We start from the raw sequence: 27024 nt of genomic DNA, 5'->3' as shown, positions 1-27024 counted from the left end.
CAATGCTATTTAAAGTTGTTCAAGTAGTATTGTAGGAGAGAAACAGTAATTCTCTGGTCCAGAACTTCCAAAACCTTTTTCTGTTTGATATTTCAAAACTGATTTGGTCTCGGACAATTGTGTGTGCATGTTGTCTGGGTGTTGAGGCGAGTGTGTGGTTTTTGTTGGCAGATATGTGGCTCGGTGGAAGGTACCTGAGGAAGTGGGGTGCTGGTGGTAGTGTGGGGAAGAGGATCAGTGAAGAGATGGCCCTGTCCCTTGCTCTTTACCTCTAACCCTGCAGCCTTTTCATAAATAATTATTCAGTACAGCTTTAATGGAATCTTCCAACACAATCAAGCTGTGCCTTCCAGATTCTAGTTACTCACTACATGTGGAGGTTATTCCTTATGTTGCCTCTGCTTCCTTTGCCTATTACATTAACTCTACCTTCCCCTCTTCTTGACACATCTGCAAATTCAAACACTTTTACCTTTTCTGCTCTTGTCCAGACTTTTCATGTTGAGTACACTGATTCAAATCTCCTTTCTAAATTTGTCAAACTATCTCATTAGAACCATTGCTGTAAGTCGTCTTTGCATTCTTGCAATTCCCTCCCTTCCTTCCTCAAGTGGAATGCCCAGAATTAGATACTCCAGTTAAGAGTGAGTCAGTGTTTTAGAAATGTTCATAATGATCTGTTTGCTTTTGCACACTTTTTTTTGGCTGTATCTGTAAACCTCAGCCACATACTATGAATTATACAGCTATATCCACCATGTTTATTTGTTCCTGCACCTTTTTAGAATTGTATCCTTTGTTATACTGTCATTCCTTGTGTCACTATTCAGTGCTTCCAATTTTTGTCACCCAAACAGATTTGAAATTATACCCTAACACCTATGTCTAAGTGATTAGATTTGCAAGAGTGGTACCAATTTTGATGGGAAAAGCTGAACAGCCTGGAGCGTTCATCTCTTAGATGACTTAAGAGATAAGATTATGAAGGGGTTTTGTAGAGTGGTATTCCAAAATTAGGAGTCATAAATAGAGTAATTGTGAAGAAAACCAACATAGAATGGGGGAGAAAAGCCGATAGAGAAGATTAGATTAGATTCCTGACAGTGTGGGGACAGGTTCTTTGGCCCAACAGGTCCACACCGACCTCCGAAGAATAACCCACCCAGACCCATTTCCCTCGGTGACTAATATACCTAACACTACGGCCAATTTTGCATGGCCAATTCACCTGACCTGCACATCTTTTGGACTGCGGGAAGAAACTGGGGCACCCGGAGGATACCCCATGCAAACACTGGGAGAATGTGCAAACTCCGCACAGACAGTCGCCCATGGCACCCTGGTGTTTCGAATCGAACATGGGACCCTGGTGCTTTGAGGCAGCAGTGCTAACCAGTGAGCCACCGTGCTACCCCACAGAAACCTAATCTTTATCCGGTCTAGCCGGTTACAGATAAACAAAAATAAAAATTAATTATCACGAAGTATTTGAGGCAACAATTCTAGTTGCTTGTTCCAAAAAAAGAGATGTGTACATGAAGGTAAAAACAGTAGGAGATTATACTGATAAGATTAGATGAAGTAAAATAGGAAGCAGTTCATGTGGAGTGAGAGTATTTAAATGTATGAATTAAGAGCAGGAATAGACAACTAAGCTCCACTCTGTCGTTTACTAAGATCATGGCTAATCTGAATACTTCATATTTCACTGACTTCAAAATCTTTCGCCACTGAAATAAGAGTTATATAGTACAGAAGAAATCCTTCAAGGGATGCTGCCTAACCTGCTGTGCTTTGACCAGCAACACATTTGCAGCTGTGATCTCCAGCATCTGCAGACCTCATTTTTTACTCAAAAATATACTCCAAAAATCCTGCTTTCCTGTACTAGGTCCATAGCCTTGAATGTTATGACACTTCATGTACTCATCCAAGTACTTTTTTAAAGATTGTGAATTTCCCCCCTCAACTACCCTGCCAGGCAGTGCATTCCAGACCACTATCACCATGTAGGTTTAAAAAAAGGTTTTCCTCAAATCCCTTGTAAATTTGCAGCCTTTCGCTTTAAAATTATGCCCCCTTGTACTGACCCTCCAGTTAAGGAGAACAACTGCATTCTAGTCGATCAAGAGCATCTCTGTTCTAAAGAAAACCATCCGAGCTTAGCTAACCCCTTTATAGCTGAAATGCTGCATTTCAGTTGATACCTTGGTGAATCTCCTTTAAATCTCCTGCAGTACAACTGTGTCCTTCCTTAGTGTCGTGACCAGAATTGCACGTTAATCTTTACAACCCCATCATGACCTCCCTGCTCTTGTATTCAAATTCAAGGGCAACACTTCCACTGCCTTTTGATGAAGTGAGTTCTGAAGATTTGTTCCCTGCTGTGAGGAAACATTCTCCTAACTTCTGTGAAATGATCAATCCTTTATTTCAAAAGTGACCCCTAGCTCTAGAATGCGCAGACCATTTCACCTAAATGACCTATTTCTCTGAAGTTAATCCTATGTAAAAGAGTAGGCCTTTATTGCCACCATATAAAATAAGCTTTTGATTAATGAGTGAAGTTTTTTTTTGCTTGGCACTTCTGCAGTTATTTCTTTTATAGTGTGCTTGCTGTTGGATATTTAATGGGATAATGTCTTATTGTTTCCATATCTGCTCTGAAGAGCATTTGAAGAATACGGAGTCACACAGAATATCTACATGGAGGCCATTTGGCCAATCAAATTCTCACTGACCCTCTGAAGAGGATTATTCTGACTGAGCAGCCACACGTTACTGCTTGAAGTTACATTAGTTCTATTACTGAATGTATTTCGTTCCCTGCCTATGAAGTGCACTTGTGTCTAATGTAAATATAGTGACTGTCTATAACTTATTAATTTGTAGCAGCCATTTACTATGTTAAACCTTTAACTTGCTGGCTTAGACTTCACTAAATGAAATTTATATTGATGTCACTGATTTCATTGCCTGTCAAACCATGGAACCTAGGAGAAAGTGAGGACTGCAGATGCTGGAGATCAGAGCTGAAAATGTGTTGCTGGAAAAGCGCAGCAGCATCCAAGGAGCAGGAGAATCGATGTTTCGGGCATGAGTCCTTCTTCAGGAGAGTGTGCCAAGCAGGCTAAGATAAAAGGTAGGGAGGAGGGACTTGGGGGAGGGGTGTTGGAAGTGTGATAGGCGGAGGGTGGTTAAAGTGAGGGTGATAGGCCGGAGTGGGGGTGGAGAGGTCAGGAAGAAGGTTGCAGGTTAGGAAGGTGGTGCTGAGTTCGAGGGTTGGGTGGAGACAAGGTGGGGGGAGGGGAAATGAGGAAACTGGAGAAATCTGCATTCATCCCTTGTGGTTGGAGGGTTCCCAGGCGGAAGATGAGGCGCTCTTCCTCCAGCCGTCGTGTTTTTATGGTGTGGCGATGGAGGAGTCCAAGGACCTGCATGTCCTTGGTGGAGTGGGAGGGGGAGTTGAAGTGTTGAGCCACGGGGTGGTTGGATTGGTTGGTCCGGGTGTCCCAGAGGTGTTTTCTAAACGTTCCGCAAGTAGGCGGCCTATCTCCCCAATATAGAGGAGGCCACACCGGGAGCAGCGGATGCAGTAAATGAAGTGTGTGGAGGTGCAGGTGAATTTGTGGCGGATATGGAAGGATCCATTGGGGCCTTGGAGAGAAGTAAGGGAGGAGGTGTGGGCGCAAGTTTTACATTTCTTGCGGTTGCAGGGGAAGGTGCCAGGAGTGGAGGTTGGGTTAATGGGGGGTGTGGACCTGATGAGGGAGTGGTCTTTTCGGAACGCTGATAGGGGAGGGGAGGGAAATATATCCCCGATGGTGGGGTCCGTTTGGAGGTGGCGGAAATGACGACGGATGATATGATGTACATGGAGGTTGGTGGGGTGGTAGGTGAGGACCAGTGGGGTTCTGTCCTGGTGGCGATTGGAGGGGCGGAGCTCAAGGGCGGAGGGGCAGGAAGTGGAAGAGATGTGGTGGAGAGCATCGTCAATCACGTCTGGGGGAAAATTGCGGTCTTTGAAGAAGAAGGCCATCTGGGTTGTTGGAACTGGTCCTCCTGTGAGCAGATGCAGCGGAGAGTAAGGAATTGGGAATATGGGATGGTGTTTTTACAGGGGGCAGGGTGGGCGGAGATGTAGTCTAGGTAGCTGTAGGAGTTGGTCGGTTTATAGTAAATGTCTGTGTTGATTCGGTCGTCCGAGATAGAAATGGAGAGGTCTAGGAAGGGGAGGGAGGAGTCTGAGATGGTCCAGGTAAATTTGAGGTCGGGGTGGGAGTTGGTAAAGTGGATTGAACTGTTCAACCTCCTCATGGGAGCATGAGGCAGCACCGATACAGTCATCAATGTAGCGGAGGAAAAAGCGGGGGTTGGTGCCAGTGTAGCTGCGGAAGATGGACTGTTCCACATATCCTACGTAGAGGCAGGCATAGTTGGGGCCCATGCGGGTGCCCATGGCAACTCCTTTGGTTTGGAGGAAGTGGGATGATTGGAAAGAGAATTTGTTCAGAGTGAGGACCAGTTCAGTCAGTCGAAGGAGGGTGTCAGTGGAAGAGTACTGGTTGGTACGGCGGGAAAGGAAGAAACGGAGGGCTTTGAGTCCCTCGTGATGGGGGAATGGAGGTGTACAGGGACTGGATGTCCATAGTGAAGATAAGGCGTTGGGGACCGGGGAAGCGAAAATTATGGAGGAGGTGGAGGGCGTGAGTGGTGTCCCGAACGTAGGTGGGGAGTTCTTGGACTAAGGGGGACAGGACCGTGTCGAGGTATGCAGAGATGAGTTCAGTCGGGCAGGAGCCGGCTGAGACAATGGGTCAGCCGGGGCAGTCAGGTTTGTGGATTTTGGGCAGAAGGTAGAAACGGGCGGTGCGGGGTTGTGGGACTGCGGTTGGAGGTGGTGGAAGGGAGATCCCCTGAGGTGATGAGGTTATGGATGATCTGGGAGATGATGGTTTGGTGGTGGGAGGTGGGGTTATGGTCATGGGGGCAATAGGAGGAGGTGTCCGCGAGCTGGCGTTTAGCCTCAGTGGTGTAAAGCTCGGTGCGCAAAACTACTACCGCGCCTCCCTTGTCTGCCGGTTTGGTAGTGAGGTTGGGGTTGGAACGGAGGGAGTGGAGGGCTGCACGTTCCGAGGGTGAGAGGTTGGAGTTGGTGAGAGGGGTGGAGAGGTTGTGGTGGTTAATATCGCGGCAGCAGTTGGCAATGAAGAGATCGAGGGCGGGTCAGAGGCCAGCACGGAGTGTCCAGGTGAATGGGGTGTGTTGGAGGCGGGAGAAGGGGTCGTCAGAGGGTGGGCGAGAATCCTGGTTGAAGAAGTAGTCCGAGAGCGTAGAGGAATGAAGGTGAGGCCTCTACCGAGGACTGATCTTTCATCCTCAGAGAGGGGTAGTTCTGGAGGGATGGTGAAAACAATCTTCCGCCACCTCCGCCTCCGCGCCTACTTCTTCGACCAGGATTCTCGCCCAACCTCTGACGACCCCTTCTCCCACCTCCAACACACCCCATCCACCTGGACACCCCGTGCTGGCCTCTTACCTGCCCTCGATCTCTTCATTGCCAACTGCTGCCGCCACATTAACTGCCTCAACCTCTCCACCCCTCTCACCAACTCCAACCTCTCCCTCAGAACATGCAGCCCTCCACTCCCTCCGCTCCAACCCCAACCTCACTATCAAACCGGCAGACAAGGGAGGCGCGGTAGTAGTTTGGCGCACCAACCTTTTCACCGCTGAGGCTAAACGCCAGCTCGCGGACACCTCCTCTTACTGCCCCCTTGACCATGACCCCACCTCCCTCCACCAAACCATCATCTCCCAGACCATCCATAACCTCATCACCTCGGGAGATCTCCCTTTCATAGCCTCCAACCTCAGTCCCACAACCCCGCACCGCCCACTTCTATCTCCTGCCCAAAATCCACAAACCTGACTGCCCCGGCTGACCCATTGTCTCAGCCTGCACCTGCCCCACCGAACTCATCTCTGCATACCTCGACACGGTCCTGTCCCTCTTAGTCCAAGAACTCCCCACCTACGTTCGGGACACCACCCATGCCCTCCACCTCCTCCATGATTTTTGCTTCCCCGGTCCCCAACACCTTATCTTCACCAAGGACATCCAGTCCCTGTACACCTCCATCCCCCATCACGAAGGGCTCAAAGCCCTCCGCTTCTTCCTTTCCCGCAGCACCAACCAGTACCCTTCCACTGACACCTCCTTTGACTGACTGAACTGGTCCTCACTCTGAACAAATTCTCTTTCCAATCATCCCATTTCCTCCAAACCAAAGGAGTAGCCATGGGCACCCGCATGGGCCCCAGCTATCCTTCCTCTTTGTAGGATATGTGGAACAGTCCATCTTCCGCAGCTACACTGGCACCAACCCCCACCTTTTCCTCTGCTACATCGATGACTGTATCGGTGCTGCCTCATGCTCCCATGAGGAGGTTGAGCAGTTCATCCACTTTACCAACTCCCACCCCGACCTCAAATTCACCTGGACCATCTCAGACTCCTCCCTCCCCTTCCTAGACCCCTCCATTTCTATCTTGGACGACCGAATCAACACAGACATTTACCATAAACCGACTGACTCCCACAGCTACCTAGACTACACCTCCTCCCACCCTGCCCCCTGTAAAAACACCATTCCATATTCCCAATTCCTTCGTCTCCGCCGCATCTGCTCGCAGGAGGACCAGTTCCAATACCGAACAACCCAGATGGCCTCCTTCTTCAAAGACCGCAATTTCCCCCCAGACGTGATCGATGCTATCCACTGCATCTCCTCCACTTCCCGCTCCTCCACTTCCTGCTTCTCCGCCCTTGAGCCCCGCCCCTCCAATTGCCACCAGGACAGAATCCCATTGGTCCTTACCTACCACCCCACCAACCTCCATATACATCATATCATCCGTTGTCATTTCTGCCACCTCCAAACGGACCCCACCATCGGGGATATATTTCCCTCCCCTCCCCTATCAGCGTTCTGAAAAAGACCACTCCCTCCGTGACTTCCTCGTCAGGTCCACACCCCCCACCAACCCAACCTCCACTCCCGGCACCTTCCCCTGCAACTGCAAGAAATGCAAAACTTGCACCAACACCTCCCTCCATACTTCCCTCCAAGGCCCCAAGGGATCCTTCCATATCCGCCACAAATTCACCTGCACCTCCACACACTTCATTTATTGCATCTCCTGCTCCCGATGTGGCCTCCTCTATATTGGGGAGACAGGCCACCTACTTGCGGAACGTTTAGAAAACACCTCTGGGACACCCGGACCAACCAACCCAACCACCCCGTGGCTCAACACTTCAACTCCCCCTCCCACTCCACCAAGGACATGCAGGTCCTTGGACTCCTCCATCGCCACACCATAAAAACATGACGGCTGGAGGAAGAGCGCCTCATCTTCCACCTAGGAACCCTCCAGTCACAAGGGATGAACTCCGATTTCTCCAGTTTCCTCATTTCCCCTCCCCCCGCCTTGTCTCAGTCCCAACCCTCGAACTCAGCACCACCTTCCTAACCTGCAATCTTCTTCCTGACCTCTCCACCCCCACCCCCACTCTAGCCTATCACCCTCACCTTAACCTCCTTCCACCTATCGCACTTCCAACGCCGCTCCCCCTACCTTCTATCTTAGTCCTGAAGAAGGACTCATGCCCGAAACGTTGATTCTCCTGCTCCTTGGATGCTGCCTGACCTGCTGCGCTTTTTGAGCAACACATTTTCAAACCACGGATCCTGTAGTACATCAACTGGGAGTCTTTCAAAGAGCCTGTCTGTGTGACCTTCGTGTGTGGGATAGAAAAGTACAAAAAACAGAGTACTAAAACTAAGAGACAAGATTGCTTTGCTGTATGAGTGCAGTGAATGTAATTTATTAGTGTTTTCAGATTGATGAAAGCATGCTGTATTCAGGAACAGTATCCTAGGTAATTCAGCTATTGGTATCTGTAAGGATTTACTTTGAGAAGTAACAGGAAATATGAGAACATATTGTTTAACACTAGGCTGCACAGTGAGGTTGAACTATAATGTTTGTGATCCAGTTAGTGCATAGGTACGTTTCAGCTGTTTTGCCCCATTTGCACTGTTTTCTGAAAACATTTTGCAAATGGAAAACTAGAGTTGAATTTTCAGCTGGGACAAGGACTCACTCAATAATGAGAGATTTCTTTATTTGGAAAAAGGGTCATTATTAATTTTGCAATCCTTTCTACATCCATTCAAACAAAAATTTGATTTGAGACTGGGCTGTCCAATATAAAACTTTCGGTGCCCAATGACCGTTTTTAATGCTGTTGGCTTTTGCCCAGCTTTCTTCCATTCTGTACAATGGAAGTAAATATTTTTTGCTTCATTGGGAAAGCTAAACTGGATTTATTTTGCTCTTGGGAAACTTTCATTCCTTCAAACCCAAAAAGCAATTGAAATAATGTTTATTAAAAATATTGCTGGTGAATGCAAATAACTTCAGTTAGCAATTCTCACTAACATTGCAATCATGAATATTTATATCTGACATTTCCATCTGCCACATTTGCAGGTTGCTTATTTAGTCATTTGCACTTTTAATACTGTAGTGTTTTAGTTTTAATATTTATATTTCTAAAGCTTAGGTGGTAAAACTAATTTGATTGTAATTTTGGAGGGTAAAGGCTCCTGACAGATCCTTCATCAAGTTTACTGTGTTGTGTAGTGGTGCTGTGTTTAATGGTGCTGTGTTGTGTAGAAATCATGGTGACTTACCCAGCAAAGCACAAGGTTAAATGTTTTTCTCAGAACAGAAGACCTTCATTTTTAAAAACACCAATTGAAAATTTTACAAAATAAGAATTAAGGAAAAAAGAAGTACTCTTGAGTCTTTGTTAGTTCTTGCAGACTAGAAGGAGCTGAAAAATGGATAGTAATTAATTCTTAATAAATGTGTCATTGATACATAAGTCAACAACTCCCAGTTGAACTACATTATTGTAACTACATCTTTGCAGTTTTAAAAAAAAAGCTGAGATTATGAAACATCACAAAATCTGGCAGAGTTTTGTAAGTGCCATTTGGTCAAAGTGCATCACGTCAGTACTCCAACCACAGCTAGAATATTTTGAGTTATAGTGTGTAATAGTTTTGCATGGAGAATTAACAGAATCAAATTCCACTGTACTCCATTAAATATTACCATGTGTCAACTTAGTACTCTGCTAATTAATGCTAGAATTATTATCACTTTGTGCATAATTAAATGCATTCTTCAATTTCTGTGCTCTTCCAGATATTGGCTGTATTTATGAACTGAGTGCGGTGCTGATCCACAGAGGGGTGAGTGCATATTCCGGCCATTACATTGCACACGTGCGAGATGACAGGACCGGCGACTGGTATAAATTTAATGATGAGGAGATTGAGAAAATGGAAGGGAAGAAGCTACAGTTGGGGATAGAGGAAGATCTTGGTGAGCAATCAGTGGCTTGATGCTAGCCCATGTTCAGACGTTTTACAGATATGTTGTGTTCAAAATGAGACAACTCTTTGATATATGTTTGGCCCTTGAGGTTTTCAGTGCCTTCACCTCCATCGGCTTGGTAGGCCAGGTAATCAGTTTCTGAGTCCATGCTAATAAGCTCTAAAACTGCACTGAAGTAGTCCAGAACTACTTACTGAAATATATTTTTATTATGGCTGAGTAGATGTGCTCAGCATTTAGTGGGGTCATGTAAAGTCACCCATGTCATACCTCTCCTGCCAGCACTTAGTGACACAGGTTCCTGTGCAATTTACTTTCAAATCGGAAACAAGTTCCTATGCATGAACAATTAGCATTTAACAAGTGCACTGGTTCACAAATGTCAATTCTAGCTAAGTCCATGAAACAGAATAAGAGTTACTTACCTATTTTGCACCAGCAGCACAGTCATTTGCACTGCTGGGTGAAAAGCTAGTTAATTGTACTGCTGCAGTCTCAGTAAGTGAGAAGTGCTGCAATTTTGAGTGGAAGTAAACATATGATACTGATGGTAACTTTGATGTAATGTCTGTTAATTTTTTTTTAAAGAAAAGGTCTTGATTTTGTTTTTTGTCCCTTGTTACTTTCATGGAGTCTCATGTTTGCATACTTTCCAATTAGAGGGAATGGGGTAGTCACTTGTTTGTAGTCTTTCTGTGAATTGGATGACTGGACTTCCATTTCCCTTTGTATCAAGCCTGCCGCACCCTGTGGTGGAATCATACAAGGAATTGTTTGCACAAATTTGTATCATAATCCTCTAAGTTTTGTGACTGTGTTGAAATCTGCTCATTTTGGTAATTGGCTTTTTTTCTATCAATAAAACTGGTTAAAGATTTACTGCTGTTCATTACCTCCTTTTATAATTAAATGATCAGTTATTGTCTTTGACCAGATAATGCATTGATATTGTGTGAATTGTCTTTTCTTTATTTTTGTGTCCTTCCCTTCCCCAGCTATCTTTGTTGTCTTATCCTTCATCCCACACACCCATTCAGTTATTGAAGAAGACATCAGACTTGTTCCCTGCTGTGTATTCATCCATGACCCTTTGCCTGCAAGTAAGCTGCTGGATAGCCATCTGAAACAAACCTCAACTACTTACCTTAACCAAGTGGTGCTGAAGCCAATTATAGTGAGATATACTATCACTGTTAAATCGCAGTTTACTCCTAGTTTGCATCAGCATCTATCCTGAGTATCACTGTATTTGTTTCTTCATAGTTTAAATCGCTCAAGTTAAATCTTTGAATTGGGCTCATTGCAATAATTGGAATGTCATTGTTAATTGATAATGTGTTAGTTATTGACACTGAATACTGTTCACAGGATACGGCTTTTTCCCTTGCAGTAAACAGTAGAGTTGTGCAAGATAGCAAGATTGCTAATTTGACAACTTGTATTAATATGGGACCCCTAGTACAATAAACTGTCCTCCCAACTGCTTCATAGGAGCACACTGAAACAAAGAATTTACCTACCCACGTGAGGATGGGTGAACAAAAATGTGTCCATTTGAAGTAAGCTTTAGAGAATGCCTTAAGAGGTCTGAGAAAAATGCAGGTTTACTGGGGAATTCCAGACCTTGCATCAAAACAGTTGAAGTAACTGCCAGGAATGGTGGAGCAGAGAAGGGGACAGAGTTGGAAGAGTGCAGTCTCCAGCATCTACAGTTTCCCCCCTTTTTCCAGCTGCAGAGTGTTGTGGGTTTGGGCAAAGTTTGAGGAGTGGGGGAACAAGACCATGGATAGATTTGAATGCAATGATAATTTTAAGATGGAGGTGTTGATGGTGATTACTCAGTGCAGATCAGCTAGCAGAAGGGTGATGGGTGAATGAATCTGGATGGACTAATGTTTATGCAGGCTGGACGATAGTTGCTTCCCAGGATATTGTTTGAATGGTTAATCTGGTTGTGGTGAAAATAGCAGATGGGATGAGGTAAGGATAGCAATTTTAAATGGGTGAAAGTAGTTATCTTCGTGTTGGAAGGAATATGGAATCACAGACTTACCTCCGGGTCACATAGACACACCAGGGGAAACAGTTTCTGGATTAGCTTGAGACAGAAGGCAATGGAGTCAATTGTTATGCAAGTAACTTTGTTGGGATTTGTTGGTGATGGCTTCAGCTTTACTTTAATTGGTGGAAGTTTCAGTGCAACATGAAATGGAATTCAGACAATACTGCTCACCTCCAAACCCTGGACAGTATAGAGACAACGTAGGAGTGTTGTGGATGCATTGAGACTAGAGGCAGATGCAGATGCAAACATTCATTCAAACATTAAAATCAGTTGCAGGTGTAGGACATGACTTCTAAGAATGAACTGAGGTGAACTCTTAAGAATGAACTCTTGGTGACAGGTGGTGAGGGAACCAACAACAAGGCACACAAGTATCCCATCCTGAATGCTGGGGGAGCTTGGTACATCAAAGATAAGACAAGTTCTTGCAGCAGCTTTCAGTTAGAAGTACCAAATGGATGAATGTAATGCCAGTCTTCAGACAATTTGGTTCACTTTACCTTATATCAAGTAATGGCTGGAGGCATTGGAAACTACAAAGGCCAAGGGCCCTGATGATATTCCAGCAATAGAACTTGCTGGGCCTCTACAGTGGTATCTCCCCAACAGTGTGGAAAATTGCCCAGGCTTGTCAGTTTACTCTTGTTCATATGTAAAGTGATGTAAGAAGTCATCAACAGTGCTCTCAAGCAGCTTGACAGTAACCTGAGCTCAATGAGATTGGTTGCTCCTGACTTCTTTGCAACCTTGGTTCGAACCTGGAGGCAAGAGCTGAATCCCAGCAGTGAGGTAAGAGTGACAGTCCTTGACAAAGGCTGCATTTGACTGAGTGTGGTATCAAGAAGCCCTAGCAAAACTGGAATCCATGATAATCAGGAAGAAAACTCTTTGGTTGAAGTCACATCTGGCATGAAGGAAGATGATTGTGATAATTGGAAGTCATGATTTTGGTTCCAGATCATCACTGCAGGATGTTTGTTGGGATAGTGACCTTAGCCCAACCATCAGCTGCTTCATCAATGACCTTCCCTCCATCATAAGGTCAGGAGTGGGAATATACACCTTAGTAATGTTCAGTACCATTCATGTCTCCTCAGGTACTAACGTAGTCCATTATCAAATGCAGCAATATTCAAAGTTGGGCTGACCAGTGATAAATAAAATTCATGCTTTACAATTGCCAATAAATGGTATTCTCTAGCAAGAGAGATTCTGGCCAATGCCAGTTGACATTCAGTGGCACTACTTTTGCTGAATCCCCATAATTAGCATCTTGCAGGTGATAGTACCAGGAACTGGGCCACCCATATAAACATAGTGGCTCCAAGAACATGTCAGAATCTATGAATCCTGTAGTGAGTAAATCACCTCCTGACTCCTTAGTGCCTCTCCACAAATCAGGAGTGCGATGGAGTACTTCCAATTTGTCTGGGTGAGTGCAACTTCAGCGAAACTTCAAGAAACTGGACCTGATTCAGGACTGGCACTGCATTCAGTCACTCCACTCCTGATGCTCAGTAGCAAGTGTGCATCTACAAGATTCACTGCAGAAATTCATTAAGGCTTCTTACATGTCACTTTCCATGAAGGTAACATGGACCTGGAAGCATCATCTGCACACTCCTCTGCAAGCCACTTCCTATCTTGGAAATGCAGTATTGGTCTTTCAGTGTTGCTGACGCAATATCTTGGAACTCCCTTCCTAACAGTATTGAGTGTATTTATACCAAATACACTGCACTGGTTTAAGAAAGCAGGTCACAACCGCATTCTCAAGGCATGGGCAAAGTAATAATGGCCCATTTAGTGAAGTACACATTCTGTGAATAAAATTTTTAACATCTGATAGGAGGAAACCCTGCCAGCTGATCTCATGCTGTCATTGTGACCGTATTTAGGAAACGAGTGTATACCCATTTCATTTTCCTTGAAATTGTCAACAAGCAACAGCCACCTCTCCCCACACCTTTTTGACTTTTGAAGCATCCTCCTCCAAGTTGGATGCCTACAGAAATTCTGTGCTGCCATCTGCCTATTGCATAAGAATGCAATCTTCATCTTCGGCCTAGTGCATGTGCAGGCTTGAGATCAGGCCAAGTTGACTTATCAGGCAAATGCTCTTCTCCATTTTCCTTCCATTCACACTATACCCTGTATCTGTCAGGTTTCCCACTGGTGTGGAGCTAATCTACTGGGCATGCAGAAAACTGTTTAGCTGACATGTTCAGTTCAGAACCAAGTACACCCCAACCTCTGTCATCAAACTGCAGTAGACAACTGGCATGTGTGCCTACTGAAACCAAGCTCCAAGCCATTGATGATACATTCATAGGGACATATGAAAGGTTGGGCCTTAGGCTCAGTATCTGTAAGACAATAGTCTTCTACCAGCCAACTCCTGAAACATATCATTGCCCTTAGGAGGATTTATAACAAGTCACTGGACAAAGTGGATCATTCCTATGCCTTGGAAGCTTCCTCTGAATGAGAGGAGACATTGTCCTTAAAATTCAGCATCATCTACGATGTGCCAACACAGCCTCTGACCATCTAAGAAGCAGCAGGTTGGATGGTAAAGACCTCCCACTTGGCACCTTGTTAATGATTTACAGGATTAGAAGTGTTAACTGGTCCAATGTGTGTGTTGGAAACATGGACAGTTATGGCAGACATTTCAAATTCCTTGTGAAATATTAGCAGTAATGCGTCCACCCAATGCTGCAAATACAGCAGCAAAATAGGCCTTCCAATATCAATGTCTTCTATCAAGCTAACATGCACAATATTGTGGTGCTACATATTTGATGTGAGACTTCAAAGCAAGTTCTTTTCTGCCCTCGTGGTGGGTGAATACCAGGAGGCCAAAGGAAACCTTTCCGGGATGTCCTTGTAGCATTTCTAATAAATCCAATATCCCCACTGATTCCATGGAATCTCCAGCTGAAGACTGTCCAATTTAAAGAAGTAGGAACTTGGAAGAAGACAGCTGTTTTGTGTTCCTGACCGACCCAGATGGAGGCCAAGTGCAAACAGTGGAAGGAACATGTCAAAATCAAAGCATCGCATCCACCTGCTTCAGTCAACAATACCTGTCATAGTTTGCATTTCCAATAGTCCATTATTTAGTTATTCCAGGGCCCACAACACTAAAGTGGAAGAAAGCAATCCTCGATCCTGAGGGACTCCCAAGGAAAAGTGTTGGGTTTGAAGTGATACCAAGATAGAACTAGGCGTCATCAATTTTCTTCGAATCTAATATGATATTTTCACATGATTTTGAAGAGCAGCAGAATGTAGTTCAGATATGAAAATAAGTAAACTCTGGTATTTTGCCTGACCACCTCATGTATGAAAGATTAACTTGAGTTGCTGTATTCAAATTAAGTCATATTGGTAAGTTGAATGTCTACACTTTGTCATTTGGAATATCTTGCTACAATGTTTCATAATATCATATAAATATTATTGCTTTTATTTTTAAAAAACATGCACCAAGCTAATTAGTGAGAGCAATCAACTCATCCTATTTAGTAGTCTAACCATTAGTTTTATTCCAGGTGTACCTAAAATTGTTAGACAGTTCAATTTTATCAGTATTGACATGGGTTTTGTTTTTTTGCATATTTTTAGCTGAACCTTCAAAGTCACAGACACGAAAACCCAAATGTGTTAAAGGTGTTCACTGTTCGCGGAATGCTTACATGTTGGTGTACAGACGTAAAGTGGAAGGAGGCAAGGAAAAGGAAATAACTGTTCAACTACCACGTAAGCATCCACAATTCAGTAAATTAGATTTCATAGTACTTTCAGCTGGAAATGTGATGCCTTTTAATGTGGGTGGGTTTTGTATCACCCATTACTAAACGTTGAAATGTGGTTTGGAATTAAAGGGAAAGCAGTAAGGCAGGACTAGGCCACGCTGCATTACTGCCACGAGGATGACATACCTGCAGTTAGGCTCACCCAGGAGAATTAGAATTAGGTTTATTGTCATGTGTAGTCAAGTTACAAAAGAACAGGAGTACAATGAAAAGTGTACAATGTTGCCAACGCACGGTACCATCTTAGGTACCTAAGTACTGTTACGACACCGGACGTGAGCCCCTCTGTTAATTAAACCAAACACCCTGAAAAGCTCACCTCGCCTTATCACCAATTCCACTATTTAAGAAAAAAAATCAATAGAATTGTGAATTATTGTTTTAATGTTCACTTTGAGTTTAAAAAAAATCAATTTTTTGCCCTAAAAGTTAACATTAAACAATAATTCACAATTCTAAGCTTCACTTTCTCCTAACTGCTTATTATCTGCCTCCAATTCTATAACAATATTATTAAATTGCATCAACGTAAATTTCAAAACCACATAGCAGCTCTCGTGTTTCTGTGTCTTTCGTCTTCCAGCTGAGGATCTCCCTGGGTCATCGTCTTTTGTTTTACTGCGAATATGTTTCATATGAAAAGGTACCTTTTGATAGAATATTTCTAAGTTCTTGGAGAGTAAGATGTTAACTCTGCAAGAAGTTTCTGTCTCGAAGACCGTTGCGCTGTCTCAAATTTTCAGAATGTCAGCATTGTTATACTTCCAACATCAGATCGTCTCATTGGTTCAATGTTGGTGGCAATATAATGGATTCAGTCTTGGATTTTAGTATCCTGGGGCATAATTTAACCTGGTTAAATATGAATTGTTGTCAAAACAGAAACCGAAACTCAGGTAGCTATTTCATAGCCAAATGTTACAACTTCTTAATTTTCCAGTACACTCTGGAACTGCCAATTAGTCATATATAGGTGCTTGTAAGTTCTCAGTTCAAGTAAAAAGTGAGGTCTGCAGATGCTGGAGATCAGAGCTGAAAATGTGTTGCTGGTTAAAGCGCAGCAGGTCAGGCAGCATCCAAGGAGCAGGAAATTCGACGTTTCGGGCACAAGCCCTTCATCAGAAACAGTTCTCAGTTCAAAACAGTATTCTGTCTCTTAAATGTACAGTAAATGCCTTCAACTTCATAACAGCACAAAAAATAGAGAAAATAAGGAAGAAATGTTACACTACATTACAGGTATACATAGTATAAGTATACATTAGGAAAATAAGAAATAAACATAAAATTATTAACACTGCCATCTTTCTATAAGGGGCTTCCGTGTGGTCTGACCCCTGAGCTACAACAGTTCCCAAGCAAGAGCCAACTTTGCTCCAGTCCATTGGCAGCTCTCCCCGCTCTGTTTTGGGTCACTGGCTGTCCCCAATCCATTTAAGCTAAATAATCTGAATTTGTACAGTGAAGTTTTGTTTTTAGAAAAGCTATTTGTACTATAAACCAGTGTACATCTCCATGTTGGAAGAAACCTGCATTAACAGCCTCAGTGATTTTCAAAATTAAAACACCAGTATATCTATTATGAAATTAATTGAGTAAAGATTGCTTCTAATTATTATTGATCAGAATGTTGAAATGTTTTTTCCCCATTGTACGCAGTGGAGATATTTGATTTACATATGGCTCTACAAATGTAAACTTTCGGTTTCTGAAGACCTTTTCATTTACTTTTGTTTGCAGCACATTTACAAAAAATGGTTGAACGTGATAACAAAAAATTTGAGGAGTGGTGCATGGAAATGGCTGAGATGCGGAAGCAGAGTGTGGACAAAGGCAAAGCCAAGCATGAGGAGGTGCAAGAGCTCTTTAACATGTTACCAGCTAAAGAAGGTCTGTAAATTTATTGGAGGGTGGAGTTCACATATAATATGTACATCTATCTGAACAATTTCTTTTGAAGAAACCTATTCAATTTGCTCAGTAAATGTGTCCAGCAGAGATGACAGCGTGTATGTAGTAGTAGAAAGTTGCTTGATCCTGTCTGAGAGGTTAAACCTATCAACCATTATTTTAAGTGGCTTTATTCTCTGGCAAGGAAAACCATTCCAAGTCTAAATTAAAAATTGTAGCTAGTGCACCCCCACATTGCCCAGATATCTCGTTGTGAACAAAATGCCGTACAAGCAGAAGACTTGCTTTGTGTTTCAGTGGAGGCCATTGAGTGTTCTCTTGCTCAGTTATTCTCTGCTAGGTAGGGGCAGTATTAGTCCAATCCCTAATCTTGATTGACTATTGTAGTGATATATGCTGCCGAATGAATAGAAAAGTGAAATTAGATAGAAAAATATCAATTATTGATTGAGAGTCAGTGTTCTTCCTTTTATTTATGAAGGCCTGAAGTTTTTGTGATAGGAGGAAAAGTTATTCTAATGCCGCTCACTGTTATTAAAGAGAAAGTCAAATTGTAGCATCTAGTGACTGCTCCTGCCCAGAAAATTTGTTGTTGCTGCCTGATATGACCTGCTTCGTCATAAGCCTGTTATCCCAGGATATCACTGAGAGACTCTGCTTTCAAATACATCAGGACCGTGGCATTGCAATACTTTCTTGTTACCCATAAAACTTGCCATAAAAAGGTGAAGTTTATCCATTCAAATGTAAGTGATTTTTTCACATCATATTTGTTTTTAATTATAATCAATCAAATTGAGGAATCCACATAGTGACACAGCCTTCAAGCAAGGGAATAAAGAATGGGAAGTGTAAGTTATATTTAAATAATTGTGTAGAAAGCGACATAAAGGTTATACACACGATTGTAGGAGATGCAAAGGGAAAAAACAGAAATGCTTACTTAAAGAAGCATTGAATGTTCTTTTGGGGAAAGAGATTCCATGCTTAGCTTTTCTGGGCAAGAGAAAAGGTGGTATGCCATTTAAAAGGAAAATTGTTTGTACCTCAACGGTCTCATAACCTTTTTTTTCATCTGTCTTCAGTGTGACTATTGTTGCTGCCTTAAGTTCATTCCACGACAGTGATAAATGTGCAGATTTATTTGGTAGAAATTTCAATAGCGTAGTCTCTAGAGGAGTAGATTATCATTGACAGCTTCTGCATTTGCATTTCACACCGTCTTGCTAAGAGTTAGCAAGCTATCTGTTTGCCCTGTAATAACATTGAATGCTGTTGGCATTCCCATTATTCATACACCAAAATCAAAGCCGAATCTTGTTTCAAAGAGAAACAGAAATAATTTAGCTTCACTTATTTCTTACTAAGATTTGCAATTCTCAAAGCTGCATTGGTGCTGCCATGTCCTGGTCAATGGTGAATGTATGTTAATGACCCTGAGTTTTGAACTGTTCTGAGTGAAAACATTTGGGCGGCACAGGTATGGGAAATTAGGGTTGTTGGGGGAAGGGGGGTGGAATAGCACTGTACCAACACTGGAGAAGATGTTAAGAAGATAGAAAGAAGACAAAACTAAAGATTCTATACTTGCATAGCGTTCCAATCAAAGTAAATGAAGTGATAGCAACATTTAAGTAAATATATACAATTTGAAAGCCATTATGGAGATGTGGCTTCAGGAAGACAAAATATTGAGGGGTGAGTAACATTTAAGAAAATTAGAAAAATGTTAGAGGAGGGTTAGCGCTGTAAATTAAGGATGGCATTTGTAGAACAGTTTGGAGGTCCTGTTGTGGATTTGGCTTGGAGGAAGACCAGGAATAGCAGGGAAAAGGTTGGGTCTACGCCTAGTATTTTAAATCTAAATGAGGGCAATTATATGGACATGAAAGCTGAGCTCACTAAAGTGAACTGGCATACTGTTATGGACTAGGCCAGACCACTCAAAGCGTTCTTAAGCAGGCAGCCCCAGACCATAATTTTGCAATTTGTTTCGGTAAGCATACTGTGACAATTACCCAGAGTAAGCTAGCTCGGTTGACTACTAAATTTTAAAATGAACAAAAATTTAGTCACAAAATTACACAATGAAACACAGAGCTCAATCTATCCAACTAGACTTAATTATGCTGTTCCAGATATACACAACAGTCCCAATAAGCCAACTCCCTTTAAAACCCAGTATAAATGGAACATGCTTATAGGTTGAAGTTGAAGGGCAGAAAAGAGAAAGAAAGTTTCCACACAGCTCCCTGTGGAACTTCCCAGTTCCAGACTGAACTAAATCCAGCTCAGCCCAGCTAAAGAGCTGATCAGTCCCCTCTCTTTACACTTCTAAAGCATGACCACTTTGGCCTGAAATCTCATCTGTTTACATATAAACAAAAGGCCTCTCAAAATCCTTTTCATCTCTGTACCAAACCAGACTGATCGGACCCCGGCCCAGTTTATTGCCCCTCTGAAAAAAAATCAAGGATGGAGTCTCCTTGAGCCAAGGAACGGCTTTTAGGAAAAAAGGGACTAAACTAAAGTCAGACCATAGATGCACAGTTTTTAGGGGATTTTGTTTTAACAGAGTACTTGGAATAAATGTACTCTGACTATGCGAAGTTCTTAAGAGAATACTTACCATCTTTGGTTAACTAAAGTTAATGAAAGCCTCAAACTTAAGGAAAATCATGAAATCGGGCAAAGATGAGTGTTGGCCATAATATTGGTCAAGACATAAGGGATGGCAGCAAGTGACTAAAAGGTTAATCAAGAAATTGGACTGAAAGCAAGCTAGCTAGGAAAATAAAAACAGATAGCAAGAGTTTGTATAGGTATGTTTTTAAAGAAAGGAGAAGGTTAATAAGTGTGTGTTGGCCCTCCAGAGAGCGAGAATGTGGAGTTGATGGTAGATAACAGAGAAATGGCCGATCTGATCGATGGGTCTCGAGAGATTGTGAATGAGGTAGTAGATGTGGTGTTAATTTTCTAAAGTTCCTTTGTTCCATCAGACTGAAAAGGAGCAAATCACCTCCATTCAGGAAAGGTGGCACAGAACAGAATACAGTAGGCCAGTTATCCTGATTTCTGTTGTGAGAAAGGTGCTAGAATTGATTCAAGAGAATATAGCTATGTACTTGGAAAGATTGAAGGGAATCTGGAAAGTTCACCAACCGAATCGGCCAAGGGGAAATAATGTTCAACCAATTAATGGAGTTATTTGAAGGCATAACATGCACTTTCCATTTAGAGGAATGTGTAGAATTACTGCACTTGGATTTCCAGAAAATGGTTAGTAAGAAACATAAACTTGACCGGTGTAGGCAAATCCAGCCCTTTGAGCATCCTCTGCCATTAAGTAGGCTAATAGCTTATCCTCCATTCCAATGCTATATTCCCACTTTCTCCAAATACCCTTTGGTGTATTGAAAATTCACCTCATTAGATTCCTCTGCTTCATAAAGGTAAGCAACAAACTATGTTAAGTTTGCTATCCTGTTAAAAACTTAAGAACTAGGACTGGGCAATTTCACCCCTCGTGCCTGCTCCACTATTTTCTCCAATCACGGCCGATCTAATCTTGGCCTCAATTCTCTCTTCCTGTCATCTCGTCATAATTCTTAATCCACATCTAATTAAAAATCTGTGTCTCTCCTCAAATGTAGCCAGTGTCCCAGTGTCCGGCATGCTCGAATAGAGAATTCTACAAATTCAGTACCCTTTCAGAGAAGTAAGTCGTCATCTATTTTAAATCTGCCACCCATTAGCCTAAATTATAGCCTAACTTACTAGGTTGCTTCACAAGCGAAAGTATTTGTTCTGATCCTTCAATATCAGTCCTCTCTGCCACCTTAGATATTGCAAGTAAATCTCCTTTCGTCCTTCTAAACTCTGGCAAAACCACTCAATCTCACCTTCTAAGACAAGCTTTTCATCTCTGGAATTAAGTGAACCTTCTCCAAACTGCGTTGCATGCAGGTACATCCTTTCTCTAGAAAAGGGACTGAAACTGGATTCCAGCAGTGGTCTCACCAATGCTTTGTCTCATTGCAACAATATGTCCCTGCTTTTATAGTCTATCAGGTTAGCAATAAATTTAGAGATTCTGTTTGTCCTCTCTATTACATGCCACACCTGCACACAGGCTTTCTGCAACTTATGAATGAGGGCACCCAGATTGTGAAGTTTCTCTCCATATAAATAATAACTTGTCTTTTCATTTTTCTAACTAAAATACCTAACTTCATGCTTTTATTACATTAGATTAAATTCCCTACAGTGTGAAAATAGGCCCTTCAGCCCAACAAGCCCACACCGATCCTCTGAAGAGCAACCCACCCAGACCCATTCACCTAATACTACGGGCAATTTAGCCTGGCCAATTCACCTAACCTGCACATTTTTGGACTGTGGGAGGAAACCCATGCAGACACTGGGAGAATGTGCAAACTCCACACGACAGCCGCCCAAGGTTGGAATCGAACCTGGGACCCTGGTGCTGAGAGGCAGCAGTGCTAACCACTGAGCCACCGTGCCACCCCATTTAAAAAAAAGCCTACTGCACCTGGTATTCCCAGGCGGTGTCCCATCCAATTACTAACCAGGCCTGAGTCTGCTTAGCTTCCGAGATCAGGCATTTTCAGACTTGACACATTAAATTCTATTTGCCATACTTTGACCTGTTATCTAGCCTATCAATGTCCGTTGGTAGAGTTATTTTAGTCATGGAGCCACACAGCACAGAAACAGACTCTTCAGTCTAACTCTTCCATGCTGACCAAGTTTCTCAAACTAAACTAGTTCCATTTGAATGCATTTGGCCCCTATCCGTCTGAACTCTTTCTATTCAAGTACCATCCAAATGATTTTTACATGTTGTAACTGTTCCTGCATCTACCATTTCCTCTGGCAGTTCATTCCATATACAAGCCACCCTCTGTGTTTTTAAAAAGATGTTGCAAGACTCTTTTTTTTTTAATCATTCTCCTCTCGCCTTAAAAATGTGCCCCCTAGTTTTGAACTCTCCCATCCCAGGGAAAAGACTCTTGCTATTCACCTTATCTATGATTTTATAAACATCCTATAAGGTCACCCCTCAACCTCCCACACTCCAGTGAAAAAAGTCCTAGCCTATACAGCATCTCCTTATAACTCAAGCATTCCAGTTCTAGCAGCATCCAGGTCAATCTTTTCTGAACCGTCTCCAGTTTAACAATATTCTTTCTGTAACAGAGCGACCAGAACAGTACACAGGACAGGTAGTTCCCCTACAATGTGATTTATTAAACATGATTTGTGAATTGCTGACCTTTTTTTAAAATATGAAGCAAGCTCCCATCCGCTGTTACATGATTCTCATCCCAGGCACGAGGTGTCGTGGTGTGTGGTGGACTGGTCTCCAGTCGGCGTCACGTGACCAGTCGGCTTGTGAAGAGCTTCTTGAAGAGTATTGTGAAATATTTGTGCTAGTGGACTTGGAAAAGTATTGTGAAAATGTCTCTACAGCCTTAGGACAAGAAGCTGTTAATTTAAAAGCTTAGTGTTGAGACGAGTGAAATTTCACTGGAATTGACTAACAGTAAAAGGATAGTGTTGAGGAGTAGTTTGAAACTTGACTTTGTTGTTTTATATTAAGAGCTTTTTTTTCTTTGTTGTTTAAAAAAATCTGTTTAGATGTTAAAGAATACCAGCAGACTCTGTCTGTGACTAATGACTATGGTAACCAACTACAAAAGAATCACCAGTGCAGTCAGTTCTGTTATAACGAGGTTGATTCGTGTTCATGCAATCCCATGGTATAAGAAAATTGTATAACAGCAGTACCATTTAAACTAATGGGATGGGAATCACGTTATAACCAATACACGCTTTAAAGTTGGCGCTTTTGAAACAGTGTCCCCAATTTGTCAATCTCAAATTCACATTAACGAAATGCGCATTATAGCAAAACAACCTGTACAGGTGCTTGGACATGGTCAGTCAGCTGATCAGAGTGGTCTGAGTCAGGAAACTCTACACATAGTGGGTGAGGGAGAGAAAGTGGGTGGCAAGCTGTTACTTTTGGTGCACATGTGCAGATGCCCTGAGGGGATGAATAGGCTGTGCAAAAGAGACTTGAGTTAGTCAGAGTCAGATGTTAGCGAGGATGAGAATGAGTGGGGAAGATGTTGCAGGAAATGGTAGGTTCAGTAGTGGAGATAGTGAGTGTGAGGTATCAAGGTGAAACTGGGGCACTTTCACTGGCAGAGTGGAGAAGATAATTGATCATCTTAACTAGCCCAGTGATGCCAAGTTTGGGTTCTGCCAGGCCAATCAGCACGTAACCTCATTACAGCCTTGGTTGAAAATGGACAAAAGAGCTAAATTCCAGAGGTGAGGTGAGAACGACAGCCTTGACATCAAGGCTGCATTCGACTGTGTAGTATCAAGGAATGCTCGCAAACCTGGAATCAATGGGAATTAATGGGAAAACTGTTTCTACTGATTTGGAGTCATATCTGGCACAAAGAATTAGAGGTGGTTATTGGAGGTCTGTCATCTCTGCTCCAGGAGGTCTGTCATCTCTGCTCCAGGAGGTCTGTCATCTCTGCTCCAGGAGGTCTGTCATCTCCGCTCCAGGAGGTCTGTCATCTCTGCTCCAGGAGGTCTCTTCACAAGTTCCTCAGGGGAATGTCCTCGACCCAACCATCTTTAGCTAATTCATCAAGACTTTCTCTCCATCAGCATCATGCACGACGACTCAAATATTGAAGCAGCCTATATTCAAATACGACAAGATCTGGACAACAACCAGCTTTGGGCTAACAACAGGTTTGGGCAAGCAACATTTGTGCCAGACAATGATCATTTCCAATAGGAGACAATCTAACCACTGCCATTTGTCATTCAGTGTTATCATCAGTGAGTTCCCCACAATCAATATCCTGGGGGTTACCATTGACCAGAAATGTAACTGGACTCACTACATAAGCACAGTGGCTACAATGGCATGTCTTAGGCTAGGAATGCTGAAATGAGAGACTCCCCTCCTGAGTCCCTAAATCCTGCCCATCAAGTACCATCATCAGGAGTGTGAGGAAATACTCCCCATTTGCATGGATGGATGCAGCTCCAACGATACTGAAGAAACTTGGCACCATCAAGGACAAGCTTGATTAGCACGAGATCCACAAGTATCCACTTTTTTATCATCGGCACTCAGTAGAAATAGTATGTGCCATCAGCAAAATGTACTGCAGAAATTCACCAAAAATTCTTATATAGCACCTTCCAAACTCTCAACCACCACTTCCATCCACAAGGACAAGGGCAGCAGATACAGAACACCACCGCCTACAAGCTCCCTCCAAGTCGTTCACCATTTTGACTTGGAAATATATTGCCATTCTTCCACTGTCATCGTGCAAAGCCTGGAATTTCCTCCCCAGTGGAATTGAGAGTCTACCTACCAAATATAGACAGCATCGGTTCAAGAAGGCAGCTCACCATCACCTTCTAACTGGCAGCTAGGGATGGGCAATAAAAATTGGCTAGCCAGTGACGCCCATGTCCTGTTTGTGAATTAAGAAAAAGATTGACTTCAATTTAAGGATGTTATGCTTCAGTTTTGCGGAGCATTGGTGAGACCACAACTCAATATGCTGCACAGTTTTGGTATATTTATTGGAAGTAAACACACTGGAGCCAGTCCAGAAGAGGTGTATTCCATTGTTAGCTGAAATGAGTGAATTCCTTTTTTGAGAAAAGATTGAATGTACTGGAGTTTAGAAATGTGCGGAATTGAAGTGTTTAAGATCCTAAGTGATCTTGACAAGGTGAACATAGAAAAGATGTTTCCTCTTGTAGGTCAGTCCCGAACCAGAGGATAACTAGGTTTAAAACTAGGTGCCCTTCCAAGACAAAGATGAGAATTTTTTTTCCCAAAAGGTGGAGGAGGCAGGGTCATTAAATATATTTAAGGTGGAGAGGTTAGGCAGGGAATCCAGGGTTATCAGGGTTAGACAGGAATATGGAATTTGAAACATGAGCAGACAAGCTGTGACCACTTGAGATCAAATAGTCTAATTTTCCTATTTTATATTGCCGCACCTCACAAGATTTGGGCAGGATTTCTTTCCTGTAATAATTTGAAAGGCAATGTGGGAAGTGTAGTACGTTTGGAAGGCCTCGGTCACTTTGCATCTATAATTCCCATTGCTTTGTATCAACTGAGTTCTTATCATCTCCTGTGTCTCAAATACTGGAGGTTGATAGTCAACAATCCATTACTATTGCATCATGCTGGAATGGAAGGGGGCAAACTTAATGAAATGTTTTCCATCTCAGTATATGTCTCCGTAAACCATGTTGCAATCAGTTATTATGTCTCTTTGCCACCATCCCCCTTCCCCAAAGCATACTACCAGTAATAGTGTAAACTTTTTTAAAAAAGTCTTAACCATGTCTTCCGCAAGCATGACATGCGATATAAAGTTCCAAGTGTGACCGGTCCATTGAGGTGTCTCCCAAATGACCATTTATCAAGTTTGAGTTTGCAGTGTGAATTATGACAGTAAATGTGGTCACTGCATGTACACAGCTACCTGCACTTATTGTTTCCTGCGCAAATGAACACTGCTTGTATACCTGCTGAAGATTATCTGAAAACTTTTTTATTTCATATGTCCCATTACGGTTGCTAGTTAAATGTTTGCTAGTGTAAAATTTCTTGAATTTTTATTGTTTTAGATGAGCACTATGAGTTTCTACCAGTGGATTGGTTACGGAAGTGGCTGGATGACTCGGCAGTAACAAAACCAATTGATAATTCTTGCCACCTGTGTGCACATAACAGACTTATTCCGGATAAAATCTGTGATGTCAAAAGGATTTCTCAGAAAGCAGCTGATATTTTCTATGCTAGATATGGAGGTGGTCCCAGGTTGGATGGTAAGTAAACCAGTTTTATAACGTTTTGAGTAAAAGGTCTGCAGAGTTGACTGTGGCCAAAAGCCCTTTAATTAACTGAAGTTAAATTTATAAAGCTTTGTTAAATTGGTTGGTTGGTTTGAATTTACTGCAATCTGTCAGTATGTGTGTGTACTTGGCAAATGAGTTTCCATGTTGATACTGTAAGGTGATACATTTTAATAATAAAAAAGCCTCTTACACAGCGGCACAAAGGAAACTGATTGCAGATAATAAAAAGCGCTCAATAGTTACCGAGGATAATAAGGTCAGTTTGGAATAAAGCAGACAAAACACTGGGAATCACTGCTATAGGATCAGAATTGAAAAACAGAAATTTTCTAAAATGTGGGAAGAATCGCAAATAGATCACAATGTGTACTATATGGAATTCAGGTCTCCAGACTATTAAAAAGGATATTGCAGAACTGAAAAAATACAACAGAAAGTACCATTTTGAACTGAGATTGTGTCTATCAAGAAACATAGAACATTACAGCGCAGTATAGACCCTTCAGCACTCTGATGTTGTGCCAACCTGTGAAACCAGTCTGCAACCCATCTAACCTACACTATTCCATTGTGATCCATATGTTTATCTAATGACCATTTAAATGCCCTCAAAGTTGGCACGTCTACTACTTTTGCAGGCAGGGTGTTCCACGCAGTTATTGTTCTGAGTAAAGAAACTATCTCTGACAACTGTCCTATATCTATTATCCCTCAGTTTAAAGTTATGTCCCCTCATGCTAGCCATCACCATCCAAGGAGAAAGATCTCATTGTCCACCCTATCTAACCCTCTGATCATCTTGTATGT

At 42.6% G+C, this 27024-nt stretch overlaps 1 protein-coding gene across 2 annotated transcripts in view; it reads left to right on the top strand.

Annotated features, from left to right (window-relative positions):
- usp48 (ubiquitin specific peptidase 48) overlaps window positions 1-27024 on the top strand; it is a 131320-nt gene that overhangs the window by 48318 nt on the left and 55978 nt on the right. For both annotated transcript variants that reach the window (XM_060851941.1, XM_060851942.1), the window contains exons 9-12: window positions 9283-9462; window positions 15170-15304; window positions 17101-17250; window positions 25987-26187. In XM_060851941.1, coding sequence (XP_060707924.1) covers window positions 9283-9462; window positions 15170-15304; window positions 17101-17250; window positions 25987-26187 — 666 coding nt within the window. The remainder of the gene's footprint in view (window positions 1-9282; window positions 9463-15169; window positions 15305-17100; window positions 17251-25986; window positions 26188-27024) is intronic.

Source organism: Hemiscyllium ocellatum, chromosome 37 (assembly GCF_020745735.1).
Source record: "Hemiscyllium ocellatum isolate sHemOce1 chromosome 37, sHemOce1.pat.X.cur, whole genome shotgun sequence".
In the NCBI taxonomy this organism is placed as follows: Eukaryota; Metazoa; Chordata; class Chondrichthyes; order Orectolobiformes; family Hemiscylliidae; genus Hemiscyllium; species Hemiscyllium ocellatum.
Note: the sequence above shows the minus strand (reverse complement) of the source record. Positions and strands in the feature narration are given on the sequence as shown.